General features: G+C 41.3%; 1 protein-coding gene across 1 annotated transcript in view; it reads left to right on the top strand.

The window, feature by feature from the left end:
* The window catches only part of LOC125481448 (sestrin-1-like), a 17,412-nt gene extending 3,393 nt beyond the window's left edge, over positions 1 to 14,019 (top strand). The window contains exons 2-4 of the mRNA XM_048592999.1: positions 6,924 to 6,989; positions 12,712 to 12,909; positions 13,576 to 14,019. Coding sequence (XP_048448956.1) covers positions 6,924 to 6,989; positions 12,712 to 12,909; positions 13,576 to 13,779 — 468 coding nt within the window. The 3' untranslated portion in view covers positions 13,780 to 14,019. The remainder of the gene's footprint in view (positions 1 to 6,923; positions 6,990 to 12,711; positions 12,910 to 13,575) is intronic.
* The last annotated feature ends 171 nt before the right edge of the window (positions 14,020 to 14,190 follow it).

The raw sequence follows: 14,190 nt of genomic DNA, 5'->3' as shown, positions 1-14,190 counted from the left end.
TTTTGTCTCCAGAGGCTGAAGTATGCTGCACTTCAGAAGTTGAGCAAAAATCAAAGCAGACATTCAGTGTGCTACACTGACAGAATGCAGCACTCTCCAGCTTTCAGGTGATGTGCTAAACTGAGTCCCTGTTGCATCTTGGATGAATCTAAAAGATTCTGTGGCAAAGGCAAGCCAGGAGTTAACCCTGGTCAGTATTTAATTGCTCGACCGACATCTGAAAAATCAGATGATCTGACCGTTGTCTCATGTTTGTGTGTGGGAGCTTGCTGTGGTTGTGAAAGGTGCTATGTCAATGGAAGTCTTTGCTTTAAGACTGGCACTCATTTAGCTAAGTGTGTGGGGGTGGACTTTGTGGTATCTTGATGCAAATAAGAAAACGATAATGATGTTAAGCTGAGAGAGCTTGATGCACTTTGATTTGTGGCTTGGTATCATTAGCCTGCACTAAACTTATCAGAACTACTGCCTGTTGACATCTGCAGCATAGCAACCTTTACTCAAGCAATGTTCTCTTGGAAATGCACTGACTCTGGTCTAGCTTATTTGATGCAGTCCTCCAGTACACTTCAATTTTTTTTAACCTGTTAAGTCACAGGCAGGAGTTTGAACAGAACCATGCTGATTGTCCCATATCAACTTTTAGACTAAAATTAAAACTGAAGTACCTTCAAAGACTATTTTAGCATCAGTCAGGCAGTTTCAGACATTCTTCATCATTAGAAGTGAAGAAGCAACCTGACCGTGGTCTCCAGAACTCAGCAGTAGACTGCCTATCACCCTTTCCAAGCTTAACACAGGCATCGGTATAACTTCTGCAAACATCTTAGGTGAGTATTCGTGGGTGCTACCATGTGAGAGCTTGGGCTGTTAAAAGAAGAGTACACTCAAGCATTGTGCAAATATAAATAAGTGGGACAGTTTTTTTAAAAAAGAACTTTTTTGCTTGATGTTTTGAGTTTTTTTTAAGGAAGTGGATCGGGGTGGGAGTAGGAACAGAAATGGGAATATAAGTGTTCCCTTATAAACGGGTTTCACTTGGGGAATTGGCTGCTGGAAATAATATTGAATCCATGTATAACCCTCGCAAGCTGCCATCTAAAGACCCTTTCAGCAAGCCATCGTGCAGATTGTTGGCACGTCGTGCTATCCATTGGCATGTAAATGTATTTTAAAACAAGGTTTTATTTATGCTCCTGAAACTAAAACAATAAGGAATAGCATGAGAAGTAGGCCACTCGGCCCCTTGAGCCTACTGTACCATTCAATAGGATCATGGCTGATCCAGCATTCCTCACGTCCACTTTCCTGCCCTTTCCCTATCTGTCTCGGCCTTAAATATACCCAGGGATTCTGCCCCCACAGCTCTCTGTTGCAAGGAGTTCCAAAGATGCTCAACCTCAAATTCCTTCTCATCTCAGTCTTAAATTGGTACCCCTTTTATTCTTGAGACTATGTTCTTAGGTCCTAGACTCTCCCATGAGGGAAACAAGCTCTCAACATTTACTCTCTCAAGCTCCTTAAGAATCCTCTTTGTAACTCGTGCTGAATCAACATGTAAACGGTTGGAGCATTAACTGTAGCCTTCAGTTTGACCTGGTCTGTGTTTCTGTATAAGATTACCTGCCAGATACAATGTCTGCAATATAATGTTTCTTGAGGCTCAGCACAAGTCCTGAACTTTCCTCCTGTAACCATCAGTGCATGTAAAATAATACCGAACTTTTTTTGAACGAATCTCCTGTTAAAACCACTTTGAAACGTGAAAGGCAACAAACCTGAGGCTGCATGTGAAGGTTTTATTTGTCTCTGTCCATGGCATAAAGACTTAACAACTACAATGTGACTATGTTCTGGTATTTGCAAGCCCATTTAAAGTGCAGATGTAATATGATAGTTTTATTGTATGTTTGGTGCTGTTTGCCTCTCCATCTCCCAGAACCACTCTCTCCTGATAGATTAATGAAGAATAAAGAAGAGACTTGTATTTCACAACCTCGAGACATTCCAAAGTTCTTTAAAATTAATGAAGTACTTTCAAAGTGTAGTTGATATAAAATGTAAGAAACATGGCAGCTCATTTGTACACAGAAAACTCCCACAAATGCCAATTGGTTGAGTCATGTGATTTAATGATTGACCAAGATGCTGGAGATATCAAAATGGCAGCACAGAATTGGTCACATCTGCCTAAGAACAACTGGAGCATCTGAAAGGTGGCACATGAGACACCGCAGCACTCCCTCAGTGCTGCACTGGAATGTCAGTCTAGATTTTTGTGCTGGCTCCCTGGCTTGTGGCTTGAACTTTGACCCAACTGAGTTCCATACTTGGTGCTCTGCAGATCCCAGCAATTGTGGTTTAATGGTGGTTTTCAGGAAGGGGAAGAGAAAGGGAGAGGGAAAATCAGCCACTTGGGGAGACAGTGGTGTAGTGAAAATGCCCCAATATCACTGGAGTACTAATCCAGAACTCCAGACTAATGTTCTGAGGAAGTGGATTCAAATCCCACCTTGGCAGATGGTGGAATTTGAATTCAATTTAAAAAAAATTGCTGACATATTAAGGAAGGAAATCTGTTCTTGCTTTATCAACCTGTTCAGACATGTTATGACATGCCTCAGGAGTAAGTGGGACTTGAACCAAGGCCTTCTAGCTCAAAGCTAAGAACGCTACCATTGTACCACAAGAGGCCTAGAAAATCTGTCCTTAGTTGAACTAGTCTGCATGTGACTCCAGGCCCACAGAAATGTGATCAACCCTTCACTGTCCTCCGGACAGTTGGAGAGAGGCAATAAATGCTGGCCTAGCCAGTGACATCTACATACCATGAACAAATTTTAAAAAAAAAAGAAGCACAATTCGGCACTGTCAGCACCGGACCACTGCTAGAAAAAAATGCATTTGGATTTACAGGCCTGGGGACCTGGAATGTACAAATATAGGAATTCAGAGCAGGAATTAGGCCATTCAGTCCCTCAAAGCTGCCCTGCCATTCAATAAGATCATAGCTGACCTGATTGTAATCTCAAATCTGCATTCCTGCCTACCCCTGATAACCTTTCACCTCCTTGCTTAACAAGAATCTATCCACCTTTACACTCAATTTATTCAAGGACTCTGCTTCCAACATCATTTCAGGAGGAAAGCTCCAAAGACCCATCTGAGAGAACATTTTGCCTCCTGTCTGATTTAATTGGATGATAGTAGTTATGTCTTCATAAACTTGCAGTTGAGAGAGCTTTACTGATAAATTTCAATGTGTGGAATGTAAAAAAAAGAAACCAGAAGCAATGCAGAGGAAGAAAACTTCAATAGGGTAAGAATGGATATAACCCTGAGAAATTGGCAACAATATTGAGAGTGAACAATGGCTGCCTGTAAGCAGGAGATGGCATTGAATAGATGTGTTCAAACTCCTGCAGAGCCCAGATAAAGTAGAGGGGGAGAAACTCGTGGCAGGATTGAGAAACAGAAGGTACCTGTTTAAGGTAGGTGAGAAAAACAGCAATGGTGACATGAGGAAAAACATCTCCACACAGAGAGTAGTTAGGATCCAGAATGTGCTGCCTGAGAGTGTGATTCAGACAGGCTTGGTCCTCCCTTTTGAAAGGGAATTGGATCTGCAAGTAAAAGATTTGCAGGAGAGTGGAGTGGCTGCAGGTGAGTTGCTTTTGCAGAGAGCCAGCATAGAGACAGTGGACTCAATGACTTCCTTGTGTGCTGTGACCGTTCTGTGATTCTATTCCAGAAGAGGTCACCAGTCATTGAATTTGATTTTCAATCTCTGGAGGACTGTGACATGATGGTAATGTCACTGGGCTAGCAATCCAAAACCCCAGGCCAGTGTTCGCAGGGCATGGGTTCAAATCCCACTCTGGCAGATAATGAACTTTGAATTTAATAAAAATTGGGAATAAGAAGGTAGTCTAAAGGCGACCATATTGATTGTCATAAAAACCTATCTGGTTCAGTAACTTCTGTCAGAAATCTGCTGTCCTGGCCTGGCCTACATGTGACTCCAGACCCACAGCAATTTGGTTGACTCCTAACTGCCCTCTGAATAATTAGGGATGGGTAATAAATACCAGTGACACCCTCGTGTTGAGTGAATTGGAGAAAAGCCGATTTGTTTTGACTCAGGCTCGGCAATGGAGCAGTAACATTGGATGGGCTCTGGGTGCTGATGTCACTGAAAGTAGCATCTCACCACTCGGCCTAATCCAAAAGGAAACATAATGCAGCGCTGTGACAAAAAGGGTGGAGTGGGCCTAGGCTACACTGTGCCTCCAAAGTATGAATAGACCCGACAGGCCAAATGGCCCCTTATTCTCGGGGGAAACGTTGGCAATTTACTGAACCCTAGTTGAATGGTGCTTGACCCTTCTCTGATGTCACCTGCATTCCTATGGTGTAAGTTTCCCCTTTTAAAATGGGACCTTGTGTATTTCTATATGCTTGCTACTCAGTGTCACGTTCAGAACCATGTGTAATCATTTTTCTTCGGTCAGTTTTTGCCTAAGCCAGGAATTCAATTACCCAGGATTACCCAGGGAGAGAGTACACAGAGTCCCAGTTGTATGCATTGCCTTGATTCTAACTTGGAAGAAAGCTATTTTTATGCCTACACTTTGGTTCAACATGCTGTCTCTCCCGCCCTGGGGAGTAGCAATGAAATTTGGACAGTCTTCTTTGGACAGTCTATGTTGAGAAAAGACTGAAGATGAAAGTGGAAATTATTCCCTATTTTTTTTTTTTCCCTCTCTGCTGGGAAAACCCCAGGCTAATGTTCTCCGGGTGTGGGTTCAAATACCATTCTGGCAGATAATGAACTTTGAATTTAACAAAAATTGGGAATAAGAAGGTTGTCTAAAGGCGACCATGTTGATTGTCATAAAAATCAGGTTCACTAACGTCGTTCAGGGAAGGAAATCTGCCGTCCTGGCCTGGTCTGGCCTACATGTGACTCCAGAAGCACAGCAATGTGGTTGACTCGTAACTGTCCTCCTTCAGAACCTGCTGCTTTTCGAGGTTGTGTGGTCACCTTCCAAACTCTCTCTAAAGGAAGATGGAAACAGAATTTGGTTTCTGCCCACCATACAGTTACAGAACTTTGTGTTTTTACTACCCTGTGCCCTTACTGCTGATCAGAGTTTACCGTTGAGTAAATTTTATTTGTGCAGTTTCAGCAAGTGTTTTTGCCTTCCCACTGGAAAAAATATTTCCTGAATGAAGGAAAAAAAAAGCAGCTGTTTTCATTTGCCTGATACTAAGGAGGATGAATGTGTGCAGGATGAATGATTTTGGTTTGTCCAAACTGACACCAAATTAAAAAAGCCACTGATCTGTCAGACAGAAATGTCAATTCAGAGCTTTGGGGTGAAACGTCATTCCTCCATCACATTAAAACAAACTTTATAGCTCAGTATTCAGACTGAATAGATTTAAACTTCAAATCTTACTGCAGTTCCTTTGTTGGAGGAGTGGGGTGAATGACTCTGAAGTCGAAAAGTACTCTGAGTTGCTCCTATAATTCCTGCTACACATGTCCTTGGGGCTCCTACTTGGAGTAGTTACTGCGAAGAGGTGAGTACTGTAGTCAAATTAGAGACAGCCGCTCCTGATGAGCTTTCTTTATATCATGATTTGTCCTTGTTTTCTGCTTTCATGGATGTAATTGTTTTTCAAATGGCAAATTCTCTCCATCTTTAATGTTTATTGATATAAATTCTTTCCTTCTCGTTTCATATTCTTCTGTTGCCTTGCTGTGGTTATTTCAGCTCTGCTTGAAGTGCTTTTGACACGCCATCAGGAATGTTTAAGTGAATGAGAGCTCAACCACTTATTTACTTTGGGTTTGGAGTGGGCTCTCAAGCATTCCTGCGTTCAGCACCTATGATCCACTCTGCACCAGTCTTCCACTTTCTGATACAGTTGCAAGTGGCTGTGATTATAAGACAGTGTTTAACAACTGGTAACTAGGATGCAGGTTGGTTCCTGCAGTAGGATAGTTTGCCCTCATTATGGTGGGCATCAATTTCCCGCTGGAAGCTTTGCCCAACTGGCTCGTCTTCCTGATCAAACTCTACCTGCATTTCCCAGCAGGACACAAGGATGACATCAGAAGTGATCTGGGCCGCTGTTTCCCCAAGGAGCAAGGCTCCATCTAATTCTCAAATTGAGCAGCAATTTCTCTGTTTGTCAACTCGATCTCATTCTGCAGTTAAGCTCACGCATATGTGGGAACTGAGCCCTGACCTTCCTAGCTAAGTATCGAGTATTCTATTTCCCTAACCGAGAAACCACTGTGTTGAAGTTATTTTATAGCCTGACCAAATGAGAGCAAAATGGGGTTGACTATCTCTAAACACTGAATTTTATACCGGTATTCAATTCCCCAGTTTTTTAAAACTTTCTGTGGGACATGTAACTGATGGATTCTGTGGTAGAGCACAGAGACATGTTTTAATTGGTTTTGCAATTAGTATGGGTGTGACATCAGTGAGGAATTCTGAGTAATTCAGAAACAGGAAGACTACATGTATTTGGAATAGGTCAGTGAATTGTTTGATACAAGAGAATTCCACATCTTTGAAAGGTTGGCAGGATCTAATGGAATACTGTGTGCTTCAGTCTGTGCCCTTCTTCCTGAGCTATGACTGGTACCTGCTGATGGTAAGTGTAGTTGTAAGTGTTTGTTCAAATGTGTTTATAATGTAAAGACAATACAAGACAAGTGAACAAGTTGTTCCAATGAGTCTGTACTGTAATCTCTTATTCTCCACTCCACGCGAAAGTGCTGGTTCAAACCCAGCTTCTGATAAAAATGTGAAATATTCTAAATAGTTGAAATGTAAAGGTTTTTGATTCCTTTTAAAACAAATGATGTCATACAAGCTTTGACTTTCTTGTACTTTTCTTAGGATCGCAGAGTGAAAATACCTCGCCCATTAGGACAGGGTCCAAGTGCCTTCATTCCAGTCAAAGAGGTACCGTCTCTTCTTGAATTCCAGTCATTGTTGGTTTAATTGTGTGTGCTTACTGCTGTAATGTTCCTTTTGTGTCAAAACTATAATTCTTGGATTGAATCAAGATTATTCTGCTTTTATTTTTATAAACCACACTTGTTTTACGAGCATTGGCTGCAGAGCAGTGAGGAAGACTCCAGATTTAACAGGTTTAATTCTAGAGCTTCATTTCCTAATGAAATTTATTTCACCTCCATTCTGAGTTATTCAAGATTCATCTGTGTTACATAGAAATTGCATCATACAAATGTCTGTCCAATCCATTCATGCTGAACTCTAGCTGTAATCCTTTGTCTCTTTCATCTTTTTCATATTTGATTCCTCTTTCCCACAGACATTTAGCTAGTCGATCTTTAAATGTTGACATGCCCCTTGATTTTATCATTAACTCTGGTAATGCACTCTAGAGCTTTTACCTGAGCACTGCCTCATTAAATATCACTGTCAAATCCTTTGTTCAGAAATAAATGATTCCAGCCCTGAATTGTTTACAATGTTTTAGGTGTTCCTGTATGATGCAATCTTGTCATCTATGTGACCACATATCCCTGCCAATATAACTGCAGTGATGACATCATGAACCAGTTCTACTGGCAGGTTTTGTTTTTGTATTTGGACCCTGACAGTTGGACAGCCTGAACAATAAGGCTGCCATGTATATCAGGAACATGGTTCCAGCAATGTCGAGCCTTCAACTCTACATAAATATCAGCAAAGGTCCCGACTGCCTAACCAAATGTCTGGTTTGTAAACACGTCACATCTTCTTGCTCCCCACTTTCAGACACCTCGTGAGATATAGGAGCAGAAGTAGGCTATTCGGCCCATCGAGTCTGCTCCACCATTTGATCATGGCAGTCGAGGAACCGGGCATGTTTTGCTCTTCCACCGATTACACTTTTGCAGCTTTCAAATGGTCCGTGCGCTTGCCATATCCAAACTTTATATGTTACTGGACCTGCCCTGATGTCAACCATGCCTCTTCCCCATGCAGGGCCATTCCTGTGGTTCCTATACCAAACTTCATCCCCTGAAGTAAACATCTCTCTTGCTTAGCGGAGTCTTGTGTCTGGCATTTCTCTTATGCTGGCACATCCTTGCTTAGATTCAGGGCCCAAAACTGCTCTCAGTATTCCAAATGCAGTCTGACCAGAGCCTTTTACAACCTCAGCAGTACATCGCTGCTGTTGTATTCTAGCCCTTTTGAAATTAATACTAACATTGCATTTGTCTTCCTAACTGCCAATTAAGAGAATCCAGAACTAGGACTCCTAAGTTCCTTTGTGCTTCAGATTTCCAAAGCCTTTCCCCATTTAGAAAATATAGCCAATGCCTCTATTTTTACAAAATGTATAACATCTCACTTTCCCACATTGTATTCCATCTGCCCCTTCTTTGCCCACTCTCCTAGCCTGTCCAAGTCTTTCTGCAGTCTCTGCACTTCCTGAACACTACCTCTCCCTCCACCTAGCTTTGTGTTTCCACGTTTGTAGATGATAATGACCTCGGTTCCTTTGAACGGATAGTTGAAGTACAACATGAATAATTTGTAGTCCTAACACGGACCTCTGTAGAACTCCACTAGACAACAGCTGCCATCCTGAAAAAGACCTGTTTATCCCTATTGTCTGTCTTCTGCCAGTCAGCCAATCCTCTAGCCAGTAGGTTGCTCAGAAGACCATGGGCTTGTGTTTTTTTTTTTAGCAGCCTCCCGTGTGACACCTTGTCACTGAAGATATTAAGCTCCTGCATTTTAAAAGAGCTTTTATGTGATGGTGTTTCTGTGGTGGGTGATGGCTTAGTATCTGTTTGGAGTGGATTGTGAAAATACTTGACAGTGCAAGTACACTCTACCATCGTTCCAGCAGTCTCCGGACTGAGGCCATGTTGGATTTCAGAAACTCCCACTTTTTAAGATAATTTGGAATGCGTTAATTCCAATCAAAATGCCTCAATTTGGTGACTAGAGCATGCAGGAAAAGCACATGATATGTATATTAACTTGGGAAACCTGACTAGAAAGAAACATTGTTTATTGTTGAACACCAAAATAGAGCCACCAGTTGTGGTGTACGTAGACTGGTCCCAGGACAGGACTGTCAGTTCTACAAACCCATCCCTGGGTCTGATTGCCAAGCACTTTAGGATAATGGCTCTCTTGTTGCAGATATTAATTAACTTCTCAGCTTGGATTTTATCATCCTTCCACAGCGCTGTCACTTTCCTACATTACTGCAACCTGCTCAAAGTGAGGAATGGTCAATAAAGAAGTTGGTTTTCAGACAACACCAGTCTTTACGTAGCTGTGTTTGAGAGTGTAACTGTGTGTATTTAGCTTTGAAAGGAAATTCATTGCCTCATTTGGAGATGAACAGGGATGAGAGTGTCATAGTCTGCTGTTCAGAAAGTGGTTTGAACCATTTCCTTTTAAAGGTGACAAGAATTACGATGGAGGATGGTGAGCGGGTTAGGGAAGGGTGTGGGAATTGAAATCTAGCTGGTTTGGGTGGAGGGGTTCTGTGAAACTATTGTCATGGTGCATGTGATTTATGTAAATATACCCACATCTACGTTAGGAGCAGGAGTAGGTCCCCTCAACCCTGCAGTATTCAGTGAGATCATGGCTGATGTAATTTACTCCATTTTCCTGTCTACCCCACATAACTGTCACATCCCACATCTTTCTTTATCAAGAATCTATTGACTTCGGCTTAAAAGCATTCAAAGATTCTGCTTCCTCCACCTTTCGAAGAAGAGAGTTCCAAAAACTGTCCAACTCGGAGCGAGAATTTCTGCTCGTCTCTGTTTTAAAAATAAGTGGCTGCCCGTTTAAGACAATGTAAGCTGCCAGTTTTGCTTTTAACAATGGTGGAGAATCCTTGTTTGGAGGTTGCAAAAACTGCAAAGGCTGAACACTGACCCTAAGCAGCTCAGCCGTGTCCTGTAAACATTTTAATCCATACTTTATACTTTGCCTCCTGAGTTTCTTGTTGAGAGTCGGAGTCCTGCTGTGCAGAATCAATAACTGACGCGAGGAGGTTTTGTTCCCTTTTCTTAATTCTACAAATTGATCAGAAAATCCATGATCCAACATGTGTAAGGCAGTACAGCAATTCAAGTAAACAAGTGATCTAATCTGAGCCTTATATTACATCAGCTGGGAAGTTGTTTACTGGCAGCTAGTTGTTCCTTATTTTCATATCTGCATATCATGTGGACACAGCTTAACATGGAGTTCAGTTGTGCCTAGTTTTAAGAAGAATAAATATAATCAGAAAGCTTTGCTTTACTTCCTTGCTATCTGCTTTCACTTCTGTGTTTCCACCCTTCTCAATGATCCTAGATCTGTTCCCACTAGAACATAAGAACAGGAGTAGGCCATTCAGCCCGTCAGGTCTGCCCTTTCGTTCAGTGCGATCATGGTTGATTGAACACTTAGTGCCTTTTACCCTCATGACTCTCTTTCACGTTGGGAATCTGAAATCAATCAACCTCAATTTAAAGATGTTTGAAGTCTGGGCTCGCACAGCCCTCTGACAATTGAGAATTTACAAGATGTACCACCTTATGAGTAAAACAGAAAATTCTACTCCTCTCTGTCTGAAATGATGTTCCCTTACTTTCAAATGGTACCCCCTGGTTCTAGACTCACCAGCCCGAGGGAACATCTTACCTGCATCTACCCTGTCTATCTCCTTTTTAAGTAGATGTGTAAACTCTGAACTGAAGGAAAAGCAGCCTATCTGCCATAATTTATTTTTCTCGCTGGAGTCTTTAAAGACAAGGACAGTGGGAGCATAGTGTTACTTTGAAGTGAATCATCATGGATATTGACAGCAAAACTTAAACCCTGTGGACGTGAGTTGAACTGAAGGAATGACAGTACGTTTCCTCAGGCAATCTTAACACTTCAGAACCAGAAACAGATCTTATGTTTCAGGTTTGTTTCCGGGATTTTGCTTATGCAGCATGCTTATTCTTTGTCCTGTCATCAGAGTGGTTTAAGGAGCTTGGGAATCAGTCAGCTGAACGCACAATTGCCGACAGTGGAACGATTTTAAAATCAGGGATGCTCCAGCACAATTTGAAGAATGCAGAAATGTTTACAAAAAGGGAAGGACAAGGCTGTGAAGAGATTTGAAATGAGAATAAGAATTTTTAAATTGAGGCCTTGCTTAACTCAGAAGCATTACAGGTCAGTGAGCACAAGTGCTCCATGAACAGGATATGGTGTGGCTTAGGACGGGGCCAGTAAAATTTTGAGGTTTATGGAATTTAAAAGCTGTTCATAATCATCCAGGTTTTACAGTTGGCTTTTTACTAGTATACCATTATATTTGTGGCTCCTCCAGAAGTAACCTAGTTCAATTTGAACTATATTCAGGAAATTGTAAATGTATGCTTTGCTAGCAACACTTACCAGCTAGACTATTTGTCCAGAAGCCACAGGATCCAGTTTCACATCCTGCTATGGCAGAAATTATCTGGAATTAATAATCTGATGATGATTGTTGTCAGGAAAAAGTCTATCCGGTTCAATAAAAGGTTAAAAAGTAACTGCCATCATTACCTAGACTGGCCAACATGTGTCTCCAGATTATAGGGGAGGCAACGGCCTAGTGGTATTAATTGCTGGACTGTTAATCCTGAGACCCAGCTAATGTCCTCGGAACCCAAATTCAAATCGTGCCACAGCATATGGTGGAAATTGAATTCAATATATAAAAACAAAAATCTGGAATTAAGAGTCAAAAGACGACCGTGAAGTCATTGTGGATTGTTGGAAAAACCCATCTGGTTCACTAATGTCCTTTAGGGAAGGAAACTACCATCCTTACCCGGTCTGGCCTACGTGTGACTCCAGACCCACAGCAATGTGGTTGACTCTGATCTGCCCTCAGAGCAATTAAGAATGAGCAGTAAATGCTGGCTTAGCCAGCAATGCCTTCATCCCGAGAATGAATTGTTTAAAAATGCCCATGTGAGTTTTAAAAGTAAGTTTCAAATATTCAGTTGCTGACATTGTTGAAAACCAAAGCACAAAAACCTGAAAACTCTCCATTGCTGAGCCAGGGATATTGGGGTCAGTTTCTCAAGGTCAGAGGCTGTTGTTATATGTCCGATATTATTCAAAAAATCCGACTACTTTACACTCAAACCAGTGCAGTCATTTAACCAGGTACCTTGTTCAGGACGTCTTTTGAGTTTTACAATTTGCTGCAATGTATCTGTCAGAAAACTCTGAAATTGAAAGCATTGTTTTCCAGGAACAGCTTTTGATTTAAAACTCCCCCATTATTATGGGATTGCTTCTCCTAAACTCAGTTTGGTTGGAAATGCATGTAAGTAGTCTTTTGCCTGTCTGAGTCTATGGAATGCAGAATAATGCTAGGAGTGTGGGTTCAGTTCCCACACCAGCTGAGGAGGATATGAAGAACTCTCCCTCTTGACCTCTCCCCTCAGTTGAGGCATGGTTTCCTTCAGGTTAAACCATCACCAGTTGTCTTATGAGAGAGTGGCCCTATGATCCTCTGGGCTGATGGTGACTTTAACTGAATCTCTCAGCATTTCAACTACCTTTTTAAGATTGCGAAGTTTTAACGTTAAGTGTCTATTGAAAGGGATGTTTAGGATTGGTAAGAATCATCATTTGACAGTTTATCTAAAATTTCTTTTGGTTACAGATTCTGCAGAAAGATCTAGAAGATGCCGAGAGACAGATCTTCATTGAAGCCTTTGTCTCCACTGGTCGTGTAGATAATGTTACCATGGTGATGGGCTTGCACCCACAGTACCTTGAAAGCTTTTGGAAAACACAGTACTATCTTTTACAGATGGACGGCCCTTTACCCTACCACTATAGACATTACATTGCAGTAATGGTAAGTTCCTCTTGTAGTGCTTTGGGGACTTTGTAATTCCTTAAAGGAAATTGAATAAAATTGCTGGAACAGCACTGAATTTGCAAGTGGCAAAGATCAAACTAATCCAGTTCTTGGGATTTTCATAAAGTTTCCTGTTTCTCCCTCTCACGGTGCTTCAGCAGCTGACTGCTCATAGCATGATGCATATGTTTTACAACAAAATGCTAGAAATCTGCATTTAAAAACAAAATGCTGGAAAAACTCAGCAAGTCTGGCAGCAAATGTGGTGAGATAAACAGTTAACATTTGAATTCAGTGTGACTCTTCAGAACTCGAGTTGTCTGTTTCAAGCAATGGTATGTAGTTTTTTTGGTGTAATAAAGATTCATCTGGGTTATTGAGAGCAGCATGAAGGAAGTTGAGTGTATTGCAAGGTTCCTTACATGGAATCATAGTTTGAAAGTCTTCATGAATGCACAGCGAGCAAGCACGAGACCAACATTTTAACATTTGTTTTCAAAGAAGTTTTTGAACTTTCAGGCTGCCTGTTTGCTATGGTTCAAAGCAAGATTTTGAGAAACACTTCACAATTGTTTGTGAAACATCGGCAGAATTTTTCTGATCTCTTGTGTGAATGAGTAAATTCAGAATAAAGTCTGTTCTGATAGTATATCTGTCTTTCAGGCTGCTGCACGGCATCAGTGTTCCTACCTTGTCAGCCTCCATATCAATGACTTTCTTCAGGTTGGTGGAAATCCTGAATGGCTAAATGGCCTCAACTTTGTACCTCAGAAAATGAGGAATCTCAATGAAATCAACAAAATCCTAGCACATCGACCGTGGCTGATCACCAAAGAACATATAGAGGTAAATTGGGAGAGAATTTGATCATGACTAATTTAAAATTAAGTAAAATGCTCATATTTTCTCTGCATCAAAGATAATTTATTTATAAAGACTTTATAATTATCCTGTTCAGAGATGTTGTTACACATCTCTGGAGCAAGTGGGATCTGAACCTGGGCCTCCTGGCTCAGAGATGGGGACACTATTGCTGAACCACAAGAACCTAAACAAAAGAGAAGTTCAGCCTGCAATCTGACCATAATATTCTGGTTATTTTAATCAACCTGTTTGGACCTGTTACTTTTTAAAAAAATCTCATTTATGGGATGTGGACATTGCTGGCTTTGCCAGCATTTATTGCCCATCCCTAATTGCCCAGAAGGCATTTAAAAGTCAGCCATGTTGCTGTGGGGTCTGGGCTCTTAGACCAGACAAGGTAAGAATGGTAGTTTC

Source organism: Rhincodon typus, unplaced genomic scaffold (genome assembly GCF_021869965.1).
Source record: "Rhincodon typus isolate 14 unplaced genomic scaffold, sRhiTyp1.1 hic_rhity00002197, whole genome shotgun sequence".
NCBI classification, from domain to species: Eukaryota; Metazoa; Chordata; class Chondrichthyes; order Orectolobiformes; family Rhincodontidae; genus Rhincodon; species Rhincodon typus.
This window is presented reverse-complemented; position numbering and strand designations above follow the sequence as displayed.